The following is a 14998-nucleotide window of genomic DNA, read 5'->3' on the forward strand; positions in this document are numbered from 1 at the left end:
AAATTGCAATTTCAATTTGAAGTTGCAGCAGGTGGGCTTGCGTCAACACCTTTCTTCCTTGCTGATCGTTTCATCACAGTTTCATCATAGAAGATGAGAGATGAGGGGTAACATAGCAACTAAATTACATCAGCTCCTCTAACACAGGAGCTTCAGTGCTCCTGTGTTGCACATGTAACTGAGGTGAACTTCTCAGATCAAACATTAAGTAAATCTACAGTAAAACAGGCAATGTTAAGATTCCTGCAGTAATAATACGATTTTTTTTTTTTTTTTTGTGCTTGAAAATGGGTAATTGTTAGGGTTACTACACCTGACGAGACAAGGTAGTCACATTAATCTGTTAACGGCGACAATCAACTGTCCAACACACTCTCACAACAGTCTGTCCTCCAGTTGAATCTTTATTTTAGGTTTGGAAAGCAACTTCAGTGTCCATTTTTAAAAGCTGTTCAGTCAGACCAAATAAAGCCCATGTTTATGCTAGTTTTGCAGCCATAAGATATTTCATTAAATTTCAAATAGACTAAGAAATTCACTTTCGGGGGCGGCGTGGGGGGGCTGCAAGACAAATTGTCTTGCAGCCTGGATCGGCAGTTTAAAACCCTGGTTTAGGTAGCTATGTGACCACATGTACATGACGGTCTTGTGCAGCTAAAAACATTTTGTGGGCTTCTTCTACTGAGTTTCTCCATCAAAATGTAAAAACCTTGACCCTGGAAGGAGAGAACATCCACAGCCAAAAAGAGATCACGTTGAGAAACTTACAGCACGACTATCCTACTACTTACTTCACTCCACTTCGGTTTCCAAAGCATGTGTTGCACACCCAAACAGATCATTATCGTTTAAAATTTCAAAGAACGTACCACATGGACAGGTAAAGAGAGGTTACTTTTTCCTTTGGTGTTTTACTACTGATCATAATGCCATTAGGTTGACCCCCAATCCCAATCTCTTGGCTCTAATCTCACATTAGCCTCAACCTTCAAGCGATGCTGGCCTTCTGTCAACAATTGTGAATGAGCCTTTAAACACGTCCTTGTGTGCATGTTTAGATGTTCAACACTAGTGGTTTGAAGGTTAAGCGTTGCACAATTCTTGATCCAAACCAAGATAAGAGAAGGAACTAGAATCACAGTTTAAGTGGAACCTGGGGTTACAGTCAATGTTCGCTATTGTTTGTTCTACTGAACTGATTTTGTACGGGACATAAGTAGGCCATTTTATAGTTTAAAAACAAAACTCACAAAAAGGGCTCTCTGGAAGGCAAACTGTACTTTTTCTAAATAACTTCATGCATACTGCTTCTTTGGCATTCCTGTAGTGTACTGTAATTCCTTATTACTTACTTATTGGCTGACATACACCAATATCAATATAAATGCATTGGGTAGATAATAGAAGATACATTAATTGGTCAAAGTTTAATTTGTATTGCAAAATTTTGATTTACCAGGGCTACAGCTAAGTTATTTTCATTTCAAGTGATTGATGTATACCGTCAGAAAACTGTGGAAAATGTCCATCCAAAAAGAGAATCAACTGTATTATCCAACCAACTGTCACCCTGTATTTTAATTACTTTTGAGAATCTGGATTCAGGATCGGAAAATATTTGGTATTTTTGGTGAAAGAATCGATTTAATTTCTTTATCAACTAATCAGTTAATTTAACTTGTTTCAGCTCCAATGCCTCACAGCGGCATGTTGGGAATAAAAAGTACGAGCATGGACCTGATCTCAAAGCTGCCAATGATTACCTGAAAGTAAATGTGTTACAGAAAGTGAATGACCAATAGTGACCTCTGACCCACTATCAAACAATACATGATCAGGCTGAGCCACTTAACTCCTGACAAGATCAGAGCCTTCTCCGAGACATCAGGACCACAGACATGGTTTATAATGATGTCCAGTCACACACTTCATTCATCACCACGGCCCTAAGAGCAAACCAACACCATCTTCAGTTCTAAAAAGCCATCTTGTCCGCTTTCATCTCCCACATCATAAAAATAATTACGCGGATACAAACGAATGGTAAAAGCGCGTTTTGGGCGTGTCTCAGCCGTGAAATAAGTCAAACTGAGGGTGAAGGGAGGCCGCACAGACAGCAGAACTACAGAACTACAGAACCGGTCCAGTGGACTGAACAGAAACAAAACCAGACAGCTCCACACCTCGAGACGTCCCCTCCCCCCGCATGGTCTCGTACCAGAACAAGTGGCCGCACATACTGATGACAGCGTCCCTGGCAGTGTCCAAACAAATGTTGCACTCGAAGGTGGCCCGGTCCCGCTCCCGTTCGCCCTCCCCGCCGCCGCCGCCGCCGCCGCCGCCGCCCGGCCCGTCGCGCTCGTTGCTGCTTTCCCCGGCTGGAAATCCGCCTCTGCTGGCCGGCCCGCCGTCACTTGAGGACCGGGGATCCGCGGCCGCCATAATGTTCACTGTACAAGTGAGTGAGTAACGTACCAACCCAACCGGGCCCGACCCGAGCTAACGTTAGCTGTCAAAGGCGACGACAAGTGTCAACCGCACGAACCGACCGGAGGCTGCTGCTGCTGTCGCTCTCATACACAGTTACAGAAAGTCGCTCTACCTAAATTGGGACTTCCGCTTCCGGGAAAAACAGACGAGGGGCGGGGAGGAAAAAAAATAAAAAAAATAATAATATAAACACCTATCCAAAATAATGGTAAATAATAATCAGCATAATCATGATACGCTTACTAATAATAATCCTAATAAAATGCCTATAAATTATTATCAACAAAATATGGGGGAGAAGTTAGGATTGATAAATAAATACTCATGGTGGGTAAAAATATGACATACTAAATCAAACATTATCTACATAAATGTCAAATCTATTTTTTTAATTTCAGTTTTGTTTTATCAACAAGGTTTTGCATGGCGCATCTGTTAAAAATGTTTTCATTCGTCAATGTTAAACTGTAGGCTACCATGGATTTGATTGCTTGGTCATCTGAAAGTAATCACTTCTCCATCTTCGCCAAGGTTATTGAGCATATTCTATGCAAAAAAAAGAAAGGAAAAAAAAAGTGCATGATAAGGGAATACATTTTGTGGCAGACCAAAAATGCAGTCTGAAAGATTTGGTATCATGTAATAGACCCATGTCTTCAAATGTAGGCTAATACTAAAATGTATAGCCTACCTATTTGAACATCCTAATTTTAGAATAACAATCATCCTTGATGGACACCACAAAGACTATCATATCGTTTTTAAAAAGCTACATTGTTGTAGAGATCATTACAGCAGACAAAGCTTCCGCATTTCTCCGGAACCATCGTGGAATGAATTGTTTCCGCCCGGAGTCATGAGAAGCAGGACTGAGAGCGTGTTGTGTGTACAGTACAATCTCCATGCCTAAAAATCCGCTAGTGATCATTGTAAATTTGTTTAAACGACATCAGTAAGACGATTCAATGTAACAGGAAGAGTCATCTTCAACGGAAACGGATATTTGAACGTTTGTATCTATCAGCCGCCATGGGGCTCAAGCGACAGAAACAAGCCAAGAAAACCATAAGTTTCTACAAATACAACTTCAGCTTCAGGGAGCCCTTTCAGATCCTCTTCGACGGGACTTTTTGTCAGGCGGCTTTGAAGAACAAGATTCAGATCAAAGAGCAAATGCCCAAATACCTGATGGGAGAGGTGCAGCTGTGCACTACAAAGTGAGTAGATGTTCTTACAGTTATGTAACGTTACAGGCAAAATGTAAATATCTGATCTAATATCACACGATTGGCTCTTTTATTCCCAGCTGTGCGCTGAAAGAACTGGAGACTCTGGGAAAGGAGCTGTACGGAGCCAAAATCATCCTGCAGAGGTTTCAGGTGAGGAGATGTCCACATTTCAAGGACCCTGTCCCGGCTTCAGAATGTCTGCTGTCCATGCTGGGGGAGACAAACCCACACCACTACTTTGTTGCTACACAGGTAAATATAATGAGATCCTTCACAGATACACACATCACCCACGGGGGGGGGCATTAAATTACAAATACCAATGTCTTTGTTGTTGAAAATTAAAATCAACTTTGTATATAGGCCATATACTAACTTGTTGACCTCTGCAACACGTGCTCTATTAATAAAGCATTATTTTAGATTCTTACTGTATATTTTAGAGCTTGCCAATGGTATCTAGAAATACAACTATGTACATGCTTGGTGGAATGGGAGGCAAGATGTCAAATAGCGTCAGATTAAAGGGAAAGTATCAATGGACAATAACTTTATGCACCATAATTGCCTGATTGTACCTGCCACACAGTCTAGGAATATATTAACTACATTGACCCTTTGATACTTTGAGGCTTGTGGACAAACAAAGTATTGGTTCCATCGTAGTGTGGGGTCGGGAAACCTGGCCGCAAGCAGTTGCAACTTGCAAGAAAGACCTTAACAGTTATGACTCAATCTGAAAGATGAGAGGTTAAGAGGATAAATTACTCTGGTTAAAATGGCATCACATTTTAACCATCAGGACTGGCAGAGGCTGCTGAGTCTTGTCATGGAAGTAAAGCCAATTAGATATCTTCCCATATAATCATTTGCAAGTCTAGGAAGAGAAGTTCCTTAGAACAAACTAAAATCTGTGGTAAGCTTTTGACATCCATACATTTGGCATCCCCTCTGACAAATTTGGTGTATCTGTGTATGTTCTCCAGGACCACACATTAACTGCCGGCCTAAAGAAGATCCCTGGCGTTCCTCTGCTCTACATCATCCTCAACACCATGGTGCTGGACAAGCCCAGCCAGGCGTCCCTGGACCACGTGAAGGCCGTCCAGCTGGGTGAGCTGGTCAGCCCCGCCCAGCAGCAGAGTATCCGCAGCCTGAAAGAGGAGCAGGGCATCAGCCAGAAGGATGGAGAGAGGCGGGGAAAGAAGAGGAAGAGGAAACGGAGCAATCCTAACCCTCTAAGCTGCCTGAAGAAGAGGAAAGGCGGGCCGACACCACCGAAGAAGACGGAGCAGGGGGAGAAGAGGAAAAGAATTAGACACAAGAAACGAAGGACGGAGGGAGGAGACACGCCTGCTCCTGCGGTTGCAAATACATAGTATAGCAGGAAGACAGAGACTTGAGCCATTTGTTTCTTGCATAAATATTATTTGAAGATGTCCATGACCCCAATCTAAAATAATTACACTCTAGTCATTTTTTTTCTGATGTTACTGCATAAAATAAATCAATTTTTATCACACAAAATTACATTTGATAATACTACTCATGGTATTGTTTATTTAGAAAAATGTTGCAACGGTTTCCGGGACTCAGGCTTACAGCTTACGGGCATAGGACTGAAACCGTTCAGAAACACAGCAGTATGTTTTAGTTTGAGATGATTTGTCTTGGCTTGTATACTAAGTAAAAAATAGCAGGTTTACAGGCACATAGTTAAAATGTAAGATGCACTTTGACATTACATGATACAGTTCACATGGAAGTGGATATCAAAAACAATGTATTCAGCTTTCTTTTCAGACACAAGAGTGGTCACAACGGTTTGGTGGTCTGCTTGTTTTTGCGGTGTAATTTGAGTGTCTGCTTAATTCAGCCTGTAATATTTTCTGGTACAATGAGTTTAGAGTCCAAGCGACAACGTTCATAACATATGTCCATTCAGACTTCACTTAATCGTGTTATCAAGTAATTCTTTACATTAAAATTCAATGTTTCTTTAAAATAAAACAGGTAATTCTCTTGATATATATAATACATCCATAAAATGAATATTGAAGTATTTACTTGCTTTACACTGTCAGTTATAGATAAGTGTGTTACCCAGTAACTAAATGACTATCCATATATAAAAGGGACACTGGATAAAGTCACGAATAAATAGTAACACGGTAATACAAATGGTAGTTTCCCGAGCAAATCCACACTTAAATATTTCAGGAAAGAGCATGCAAGTATAACAGACTAGAGATGTTCATCTCATCTAGAGGTTGAAACTGAAGCTCTCATAAGCTGTGTCCTAATTCCATTGTACATACTAGGTATATACAGTATGTAATCTAATACCATTTATAGTTTTTGCAGTTTATATACAAGAAATCACTGTAAAAAATAAGGTGTTGTCTGGCGTTAATTAAACTGCAGCTTTTGAATGCTACTGTTAAACTAAACAGACAGCGGCATGTTTGTCCAGAGATGTAATAGTTATTTCTTCTTGGAGCAGTTTCACCAGCATCTTCAACTAGCTTGAACTTTTTTTATGATCATCTCATTTTATTTCCTTTGTCTATTACATTGTAGGAGAATATTATGCAACAGCAATACACTCAAAATAGATTTTTGGATTAGTATGTAGTATAGATTTGGGACAACTTCCATTTTGTGCAAACAGTCAATGATGCAAACGACGCATTTGCAAAAACAAGTTTAGATTCTTAGTGCTACAGTTGTATAATGCTTCATTGGTGGTCGAGTTCACAAAGTAACTGTTTAAATGTACTTGCACACTCTGGATATAGTGCATGCTTCTTTTGGTCAATGTCCATAAACGTACATGACAACTTCTTTCCTGCAGCGGTGGGATGGCTCAACCTCCAAGTTGATCAAGTCATCCCTCTTACTGTAAACATATCTTAAACTAGACTCATTTTAACTTAGGTGCCACGCCAGTCCCGCACAACAGGTTGTAGAGGGAAGTGCTCGTCAAAGTTGGTGTCATCTGCTTAAAAAAAAAACAATTAGATTGAGTTAATGAAACTCCAGACAAAAAAGGAATACACTGTGCTCCCTTTAACTTACCTACTTAATACTATCTTGGCTATAAAATGAGTCTTAATAATAAAAAAATACAATAAATAACAAATAAGGAAAGTGCTCATTGTTTGGGGTTGGAAGTAACCTCTGAATAATCCAACCATGTTATTTAGACTTCATTCCTTCCACCGTAGCTTAATATTAAAATGTTGCAGACAGAAGATAAAACGCCACATCATACACAAAACAAAGTCAACAAACTCAAATAAATAAATAAAACGTGACAGACAAACAGTGTTATGTGCAGAGTTCCTTTTTTGCAAAGTAAAGTTGTGTTTTCTAGATGATGTGGAAGCGAGGTCCGGGCGTAGCTATGATGTCGCTGTAAGGCTCTTCCTGGACGAGCTCCACCGCCTGCTGCTTCTTCAGAACCAGGAAACTGTAGAACTTAGCGGCCGCCTGCTTCTTGTTGTTGTTCCTGCACAGATCCAGCAGGCCGACCGACTGGGCGCCTGTTTTGGCCATCACCCTCTGTGGCGAGGTGAGACAGAGGGAGTCAGCAGGGAAGGGAGTCATTCAAAAGAGTATTTTAAAGTCATTCAAGTAGAACGCTTTGGTACATCTATAAGTTGACTGTAATATTGTTCCTCACCTGCTGCTTTCACTTTAAGCAGCAGACAATAGGCTACCTACCCAAATCAAGGGTCTCCTTTACTCTTTCAGCACAAGTAGAACTACTACCACATGAGTAGAAATAACAAATGTAAACCGGAAATGTGTTTGTTTTTTAATATAAATTATAAAAAATGTATGTATTGTTTGCTGTATTGTTTGTTCTTGTTTTGTAATTCTTACTTTTGTTGTCTTGTTTGAAAGCTGTATTCAATATTTTGTCAATACAGTTTAAAAAACATACAATATCAGAGTTTCAGTTCAAATACCAGGAAAAACACAATTAAGATTTTGTAAAATAAAACCTATCAATAATTTTTTTTAAAAGTACATAGTCCAGGGTGTTTCAGTTTGTTTATGATTTTAACTTGAGAAATAAAAATGAGTTTTGATGTGACCATTCTGACAAGTAGTTAAAAACATAAACTAAGTTGTATCAACAATTTATCCTCCTTTTCTTTCAGTTTTTCTAATAAGATGTGAAAACATGCATACCTGGAGGCCGTGGAGCATCTGCTGGGTTCTTTTGTTCCACCTCCTCTCCTCCTGGTCCTGGTCTCCTCCCTGCCCCTCCTCCTCCTGACACAGAAAACACAGTTAGAAACACTAATAAAGGCCATCTATTGTAAAGTCCTCTCGTGTAATCTCACCTCTTCATCAGAGTCACCATCATTCTTCTTCTTGTCCTTGTCACCAAGCAGGTCCAACTCTATCATCTGACTGATGTTAGTGGTTTCCTCTGGGGGCAGATCCACATTGGATGTCTCCAGCTGCTGGGACACATCAGAGGCTCCGGACCCCTGCGGCTGTTGTTGCTGGTCCAAAGCTCCCATCTAGAGAAAGAAGTGTGATATCAGATATGGAAAAATGCCTACACATGTTCAGAGGTAAAACGGCGAGGTAGGGCCCAGAGCATATTGCAGGCAGAGAGGCAAAGGGCAGCACAGCTATACGTCAACTCATCATTGCTTCTGGCTTTGGTTGCGCCTTGAAAGGTCAATGGCAACAAGGTCAAAATTGAAATCATTTGAACTTTGAGCGCAGTGTTCAGCGGCAACTCTCCGAGTTGTCTCCACCGCTCTCCCCATGGGAAAAATTATGGCACGGCGAGCGCAGAGCAGGGTTTTTGGCGGTGGGTGGTTTAAGGATGCATCTACTTCAGTATATACAGTCACCACTACTAGTAATAGGGGACCTCTGTACTCACAGGCAGAGCTGGTTCTGTGTCCTGGGCTTTGTGTTTGAGACTAGGTTGGGAGGACGGAGGGGGCATGGCGGACTCGTCCAGCGTCGTCCTGCTGCCTTCCACAACTGACGTCTGCAAAACACTGGCCTCTTCCATGATGGTCTGGTCTGGAAAGGAAAGGGGAACATACTGTGCTTGTTAGAAAAACTGTGCGAGGATAAACTATTTATTTTTTGTGCGTGGGAACATTGATTTGTGGGTATCCACAATCGCACACAAACATCCACAAATTGAATATACATATTCAAACCGTCATCACTTTTTCAACCCATACACCTGGATGAATTTCATACCAAGCCATTAACAACCCAAATTCAAGCACTACAACAACCCCAACCCATGCCAAAGAATAGAAATAGAAATAAATGAACCCATTTCTAACCCATGATGTCTCTCTGCTGGTGTCCTGCTATGTCCTCTCTGGGTACCTCAGGGTTCTCCAGATCCTTGAGGAACTCATCCAGACTGTCAGCTTCTCCACCTTTCCTCCTCTTCCTAAGCTCGTCTGGTACCAGTGGCGTCAGACACCTTGTAAACATCTAACAAGAGAAAGCAAAGATGCAGATAGAGAGAACAACCAGTGAGATACACAATGTTAATTCCACACAAAGACGAGTAAACTGCAGCGTATCATTTTCTCTACGAGGTGAATCTTTCAACCCTGAGGCGGCCGGGGAAGATTGTGGCTAAGCTCTCCCACCCCAGACACAAACTGTTAACTCCACTCTGGGAGGAGGCATCGGTCCATCAGAACCAAAACCTCACGCCACAAGAACTGTATCTCCCAGTTCATTTGAATTGGAATGACATTTCTTTCCATTTTATTTCTATGGTAGAAACCTACTAGGTAAAAACTATATTCTGATACAATTATCTCTGAATAATTGTGCATCTGAAACATTCTGTTACCTTCAGCAGCCTAGCATTCCAGAGAGGCTGAGCAGGGAGAGAGAAAAGCTTCTCGACTCCTCCCGTCTCCTTCCACATCATCAGCTTCTTGGTGGGCGGTGCCAGGTCCAGGGTGGTGACAATGTCAGAGTAATCAGACAGCTGTGCACGGATAGTTTTACTGTCCAACTCCTTCACGCTGTCCACAATCAGCTTCCTCTTACGCTTTGCCTTGGTCTCCTTCACTGCACAGTCCAAAGGGAGACAGAGATAAATTAGTTCAGTGAACCAAAATAGCTCTGATATTTGGAGCAAAAAACGCCATTTCTATATAAACACATTCTTCCTGCGTAGACAAAAACTGTTAATTCTGTAACTGCACACTTCAATTTTTATTTGTAGAAATTGCTGGTCTGTTGTGTTCATGGCTTATCATTGATTGATTGATTGATTGATTGATAGATACTCAGAACTTAAGACTCATTTTCATGTATTTTTAATGCAAGATACTTTAATCACCAAATTGTCGTTAATAGCTTTTTCTTTTGGCTGGTCTAGGGTTTTTGTATCCCGATGTCACCCATGCAATATGTTTTCAAGAAGTGAAATGAACTGGAAGTGTATGGGAAATTCAGACTGAAGCACACAAATGGAAATTACAGGGATTAATAAATGTCTTATAAAACCAGCTGCATTACCTGTGATGTCAATCGGCTCCAGGGCGAAGGTTTCTTCCTCGTTGTGAACCAGGGTGGTCTGTTCTGTCTGGTCTGCCATGGCTGGTAGCGGCTCTGTTGGGCCTGAGTCTGGACTATCTGGGGCGCCCGCTAACAACACACAATCACACCATGTTGGATATACTTTGCCACATGTAGGTAGGTAACTGTATTGTCATTTCAACTGTATAAAACCAAAACTATTGTAACACAATGTGGATTATTTAAGGATCTATTGCTGAGGTTATTTGTGGAACTGACCCGAGAGAGCATCAAAGTCGTCGTCATCGTCTCCATGGTCCTGAGGCATCATCACACTCTCTGTGATGGCTGGAGGGTCGTCAAAGATGCCGCCTCCATCCTCGTTACTCAGCAGCTTGTCCACTACACAGAGGAATGAGGTCATTCAATTACAATCAAAATAATTCATTCATTTGATTAACAGTCCATCTAAATGCGACAATTTCAAATAAACATGTTGAAGCTAACAGTATTCATCATTACAAATGGCTTACATCAGTGCCTATATTGACAGGATCCTACCCAGCATGCCTCCCTCGTTGTTCTCCATGGGGTTGTCTCCGAAGTCATCCTTGTACTGGTCATCGTACTCTAGATGGTTGGATTTGTCAGCCATTGCGTTAGCTCCACCCTCAGCCTCCAGCAGCAGGTTAGAAGCTGACACTCCCATGATGTCCACCTCAAACGCACTCTCCTCCCGCATCATCTCCCGGTCGTCCATACCAAAATCAGCTGCACAACAGCAAGGTGTGTCTTTACAGTGTATAGTGAGGAATGTGGGCAAGTGGAGGAAACTCCACTGTTATCTAACAATGAAAAGTACATTAAATGTTCAAACATTTGACTCTCAAATGACATTACTGTACAAATGTTCCGAGGAAACAAGCCTACCGAAGTCATTGTCCTGCAGCAAGTTGAGGTTGCCCACCTCCTCTCGCATGGTGATCTCCTCCACTCTGCTCTGGTTCAAGTTGAACTGCTGAGCAACGTCAATATCACTGTACAAAACAAACCAACATCAATTCCCTGTTTATCTTGTATTTACAGCACTTTTCTTCAAATCATTTTTTTTCACGAGCACTGGAAAAAGAGGAAATGTGCTGCTAAAATATATCCGCACTGCAAGGTTTATTTAGTGTCTTCTAGCAGATATTTTGTGATGATGTGCTTGTCCGCTAACCTGTTTTGTCTCTTAAAATTCGTGTGTTGGTAGTGATTACCTACATTTCCCAGAATATAGAAATATGTTATATGTGCAGGTGAAGAGAAAGAGCAAGAGCCATCATAGAAAGAAAAACCATGCATGGTTACATGTTATTTATAAATAATCAATTTCACAGGTAGACATTTACTAGAAAGAATTAAAATTTATGTTGTGTACCCAGCATCTCTCTACTGCCTCTCTTCCTCTCTCCAAACACTTTTCCACCTCCCCCAGTCACCTGACTCTCACACCCAGCCACTCCTCACATCATGTGGTAACCCCTTTGAGCCCTTCCCATCATCTGACCTTCCCCACCCACATGCTCACCTGTTTCCACTTTTGCTCATCAGCCCTGCAAAACATACCAGACACTCTAACTGGAATCTGTATTTGTCCGGCCATCTTTGGTTTGGACTTTTCTACCCATGCCAGTAAACTCATGTCCCTCTATTTTGTCATTGAATCCCTGAACTGTTTCTGTCAAAAACAGTGCTTTTGTTTTGATCACTGGGTTTAGCACAGTTCAATTTAGTTTCTATTATAGCATTTAGTTTCTTTTATACTGTACCTCTAACTACTGCGCTCTCTGGAAGAAGTAGACCGACAGAGAACTCACTCTAGATCTGGTAGTGGCTGGTCAAAATCATGGAACTCCTCAGGAAGCGTGATAGCGTTGTAGGCTGCTTCTCTGTTCTCCTCTGGAAGATCCACCACACCTGAAACACCACAACACAGGAAGAGAGTAACAGCATGTGGATAAATCAGACTGAGTTTGATAATATTTCTATGTACAGAAGCAGTTTTAAGAACCATCCTACAATTGGTGCTCAAGTACAGAAAAACCAAGAACAGTTGGACAGATTGGTGATTATAATATAATGAAATAACTGAATACATTGTGTATATGTTTTTTCATATATAGACATAAGGTGAAGGAATCAGTTTATTTGTACAGTATAAGTATTGCATGTAGGTGTGCATACATTGGGTTTCTTTGTTTCTTTAAGAGTCAACACGCATCAAAAGAACTTGCTGCATGCTCTCATTTTAGAGGTAAATATGTATGAACTCTGTATACTGTCATAATTATACTGTAGAATATATTTAATAATTTTGGCATGTGTACATGCAATTGTGTAGATACAGCTATTCAATGAAAGTTACTACTAGGGACTTTTATTTTGATTTTGGCGGGCCCCTTTAGCATTTTCCTGAGCACTACCACCTTGTGTCGTAAATACAGCATCTGCCAGACTCCAGCGATGGCAAAGCTCTGCTCCTGGCCAGAAAATAGCAAATAGTAACTCTGATGGACTTGTTTGCTTATCTAGGTCATATGTAGGCATCAGTGTTCAATTGAGACTGTTTCACAACTAGTTAAAAACTCTTAGAGTTTGCACCCCATGTACAAAGGCTCAGTCCTTGTTGCAGCGGCTGCAGGTTCAACTCTGCTCGTCCCCCCTCTCTCTCCCCTTCACATCTTTGGCTTCAGCAGAGGCTCAGAACTCGCCGCAGCAGCAGCAGGTTCAATTCCGAGCTGTGGCTCTTTGCTGCATGTCATTCCCCCTCTCTCTCCCCTTTCATTTCTAAGCTGTCCTCTCAAAAATGCCAAAAAATAAGCTTTCAAAAAACTAGTAGTAACTTTAACAAATATTACCTTTCTCAACGGACATGAGAAAGGCTTCAATCTCTGACTGACACTTTATGTCATTTGGACCACTGGAGGAAAGCATAGAATCAGTCACTGCTGATAGTTTTATTTGACTCATAAGTTACATTTTGCCCCCAACCTGGTCTAAACGCCATCTTGATTTTGATGAAGGCCTCGTTACAGTCTGCCAGCAGGTACTTGGCCTTCCTGTGGTAGATCCTTACCACCCCCAGCAGCAGATGCCCTGATGTCCGTAAAGCCATTTTAACCTATAAAAAAAAGGTATGTGCATTAATGGTCAGTGCTGATAATGTAATATAAATCTGCATTTTATAAAATGTGTAAAACTGCCACAAACATTGCATTGTGTCTGTCTTACATCAGTACAGAGATGCAACTCTGTTAATAATACTAAATCTCAACTAAGGGTTATTTAAATGCATTCAATAAAATAATCACGTTACAAAGGCCCTTAATTATGTGTAAAAAACTAAGTCTAACAAGCAGGGACGAAACTCAAAATACTAATTTTGGAATGACATAAAAATTAAATTAAACAAATGTGTCAGTAATGTTTTGCATTTGAGACAATACAACCAACTGTTAGCTGTAGTTATTTGTTAGACCACAAAGAATGTTTTATCACTAGATGATACAAGGATCATTGATGGACATAAAAAGACAGTTGAGACATATCAATGATTAAAGTTTAATAATACATCAGCCATTTGATGGGACTTAAAGTAAATGTTGGGAATGCATGATACATTTTGTAATATATTAACTAACATCAAAAGCTGTCTGTTTTATATCTTAACTTTTTGACCCAAATCAGAGTGAGCCTAAAATACCAATCGGGTCCCAAAAGTATATACAACAAAACCTTTGTAATTATAGGATGACTGGTTGTAGATCAAGAAATGATAACAAAAAGGACACTTAAAACTATCAGCTCTGTGAAAGGGAAGACCCTGAGAAATTACCTTGGGTGAGATGATGCTCTCCACGCTGCTCTCTAGATTGCATTCAAAGACATGTGCCTTGGTCAGCTTCTTGTCCCAGTGGGCCGCCAGCCAGATTTTGGCCAGCGGCCCACGTTTGCTGAGAACAAAGTGGGCATAAAACATCTCAGTGCCTTCTCACCACAAGGGAAAGGGGAAGGGGAGGCCTGGAGAGAGGAAATAACACAAAGACAGAACATGTTGTAGGCTATCTGATTGAAATCATAACACTAAATAGGTAAACAAAGTGACAGTTGAAAGGACACATTCATTGTGTGGTCTAAGTGTTTGCAGGCAGACTCTTTAAAGATGCAGATATGGTTGCCTTGCTAAATGGGAGTAATGACAACAGTTAACAGAAGGATGCAAGCTGATTAATTAGACATTTCTTAACCACAGTGATTAGCTATGGCCATAAAGTCATCAAACGTTAGATATTAGACTGTTATCACTGTAAACGAAATGAGTCAGCAACGTTAACGTTACACAGGTAAGCATTTTCGTGGCAAAAAAAACAGACAGGCATTTGTATTCGTCAATGTCTTTATAATGACAGTTGCATTTAACCGCATTAACCGGTGACGCTCTATACCCTGTGTCACAACAGGTGACGATGCAGACAACCTAGCCGTTAAAAACCTGAGTACCCCGGAGCCAGTGTGTCTTTGTTAAAACCGATAATTAACAGAAATCACATCAAACATAAGCCTAAATTACTCACCGGATAGTCGTTTTGTGCTTATCGTGTTTTACCGGCCGTGGTGGTGCTGCTGCTGCGGGTGGTGGAGGATGTTTTCCACCCCTCCTCCGACTAGCCCAAACAAGATGGCGACCTGTCAGAGAGAGC

The 14998-nt window shown here is 41.0% G+C and overlaps 3 protein-coding genes across 4 annotated transcripts in view; 1 reads left to right on the forward strand and 2 right to left on the reverse strand.

The window, feature by feature from the left end:
* rnf5 (ring finger protein 5) overlaps positions 1 to 2581 on the reverse strand; it is a 9655-nt gene extending 7074 nt beyond the window's left edge. Inside the window, exon 1 of the mRNA XM_032535730.1 lies at positions 2219 to 2581. Within this exon, the coding sequence (XP_032391621.1) occupies positions 2219 to 2442 (224 nt within the window). The 5' untranslated portion in view covers positions 2443 to 2581. The remainder of the gene's footprint in view (positions 1 to 2218) is intronic.
* Positions 1 to 5946, forward strand: part of utp23 (UTP23 small subunit processome component) — a 10813-nt gene extending 4867 nt beyond the window's left edge. The window contains exons 1-3 of one of the 2 annotated variants that reach the window (XM_032535727.1): positions 3086 to 3707; positions 3797 to 3971; positions 4706 to 5946. In XM_032535727.1, the coding sequence (XP_032391618.1) occupies positions 3520 to 3707; positions 3797 to 3971; positions 4706 to 5098 (756 nt within the window). In that variant the 5' untranslated portion in view covers positions 3086 to 3519 and the 3' untranslated portion in view covers positions 5099 to 5946. Of the gene's footprint in view, positions 1 to 3085; positions 3708 to 3796; positions 3972 to 4705 lie in introns of those variants that run through there. The other variant, XM_032535728.1, reaches the window with a different exon arrangement.
* rad21b (RAD21 cohesin complex component b) lies at positions 5265 to 14998 on the reverse strand. Its single transcript, XM_032535721.1, has 14 exons — positions 14873 to 14998; positions 14134 to 14318; positions 13290 to 13419; positions 12116 to 12215; positions 11187 to 11293; positions 10818 to 11027; positions 10536 to 10658; positions 10257 to 10385; positions 9580 to 9803; positions 9053 to 9209; positions 8632 to 8777; positions 8075 to 8257; positions 7920 to 8003; positions 5265 to 7283 (listed from the first exon to the last, which is right to left on the reverse strand). Exons 2-14 carry the CDS (start codon positions 14275 to 14277, stop codon positions 7092 to 7094), a joined length of 1929 nt encoding a protein of 642 aa, XP_032391612.1. The 5' UTR covers positions 14278 to 14318; positions 14873 to 14998; the 3' UTR covers positions 5265 to 7091.

The sequence above is a fragment of the Etheostoma spectabile genome, chromosome 14 (genome assembly GCF_008692095.1).
Source record: "Etheostoma spectabile isolate EspeVRDwgs_2016 chromosome 14, UIUC_Espe_1.0, whole genome shotgun sequence".
Classification (NCBI taxonomy): domain Eukaryota; kingdom Metazoa; phylum Chordata; class Actinopteri; order Perciformes; family Percidae; genus Etheostoma; species Etheostoma spectabile.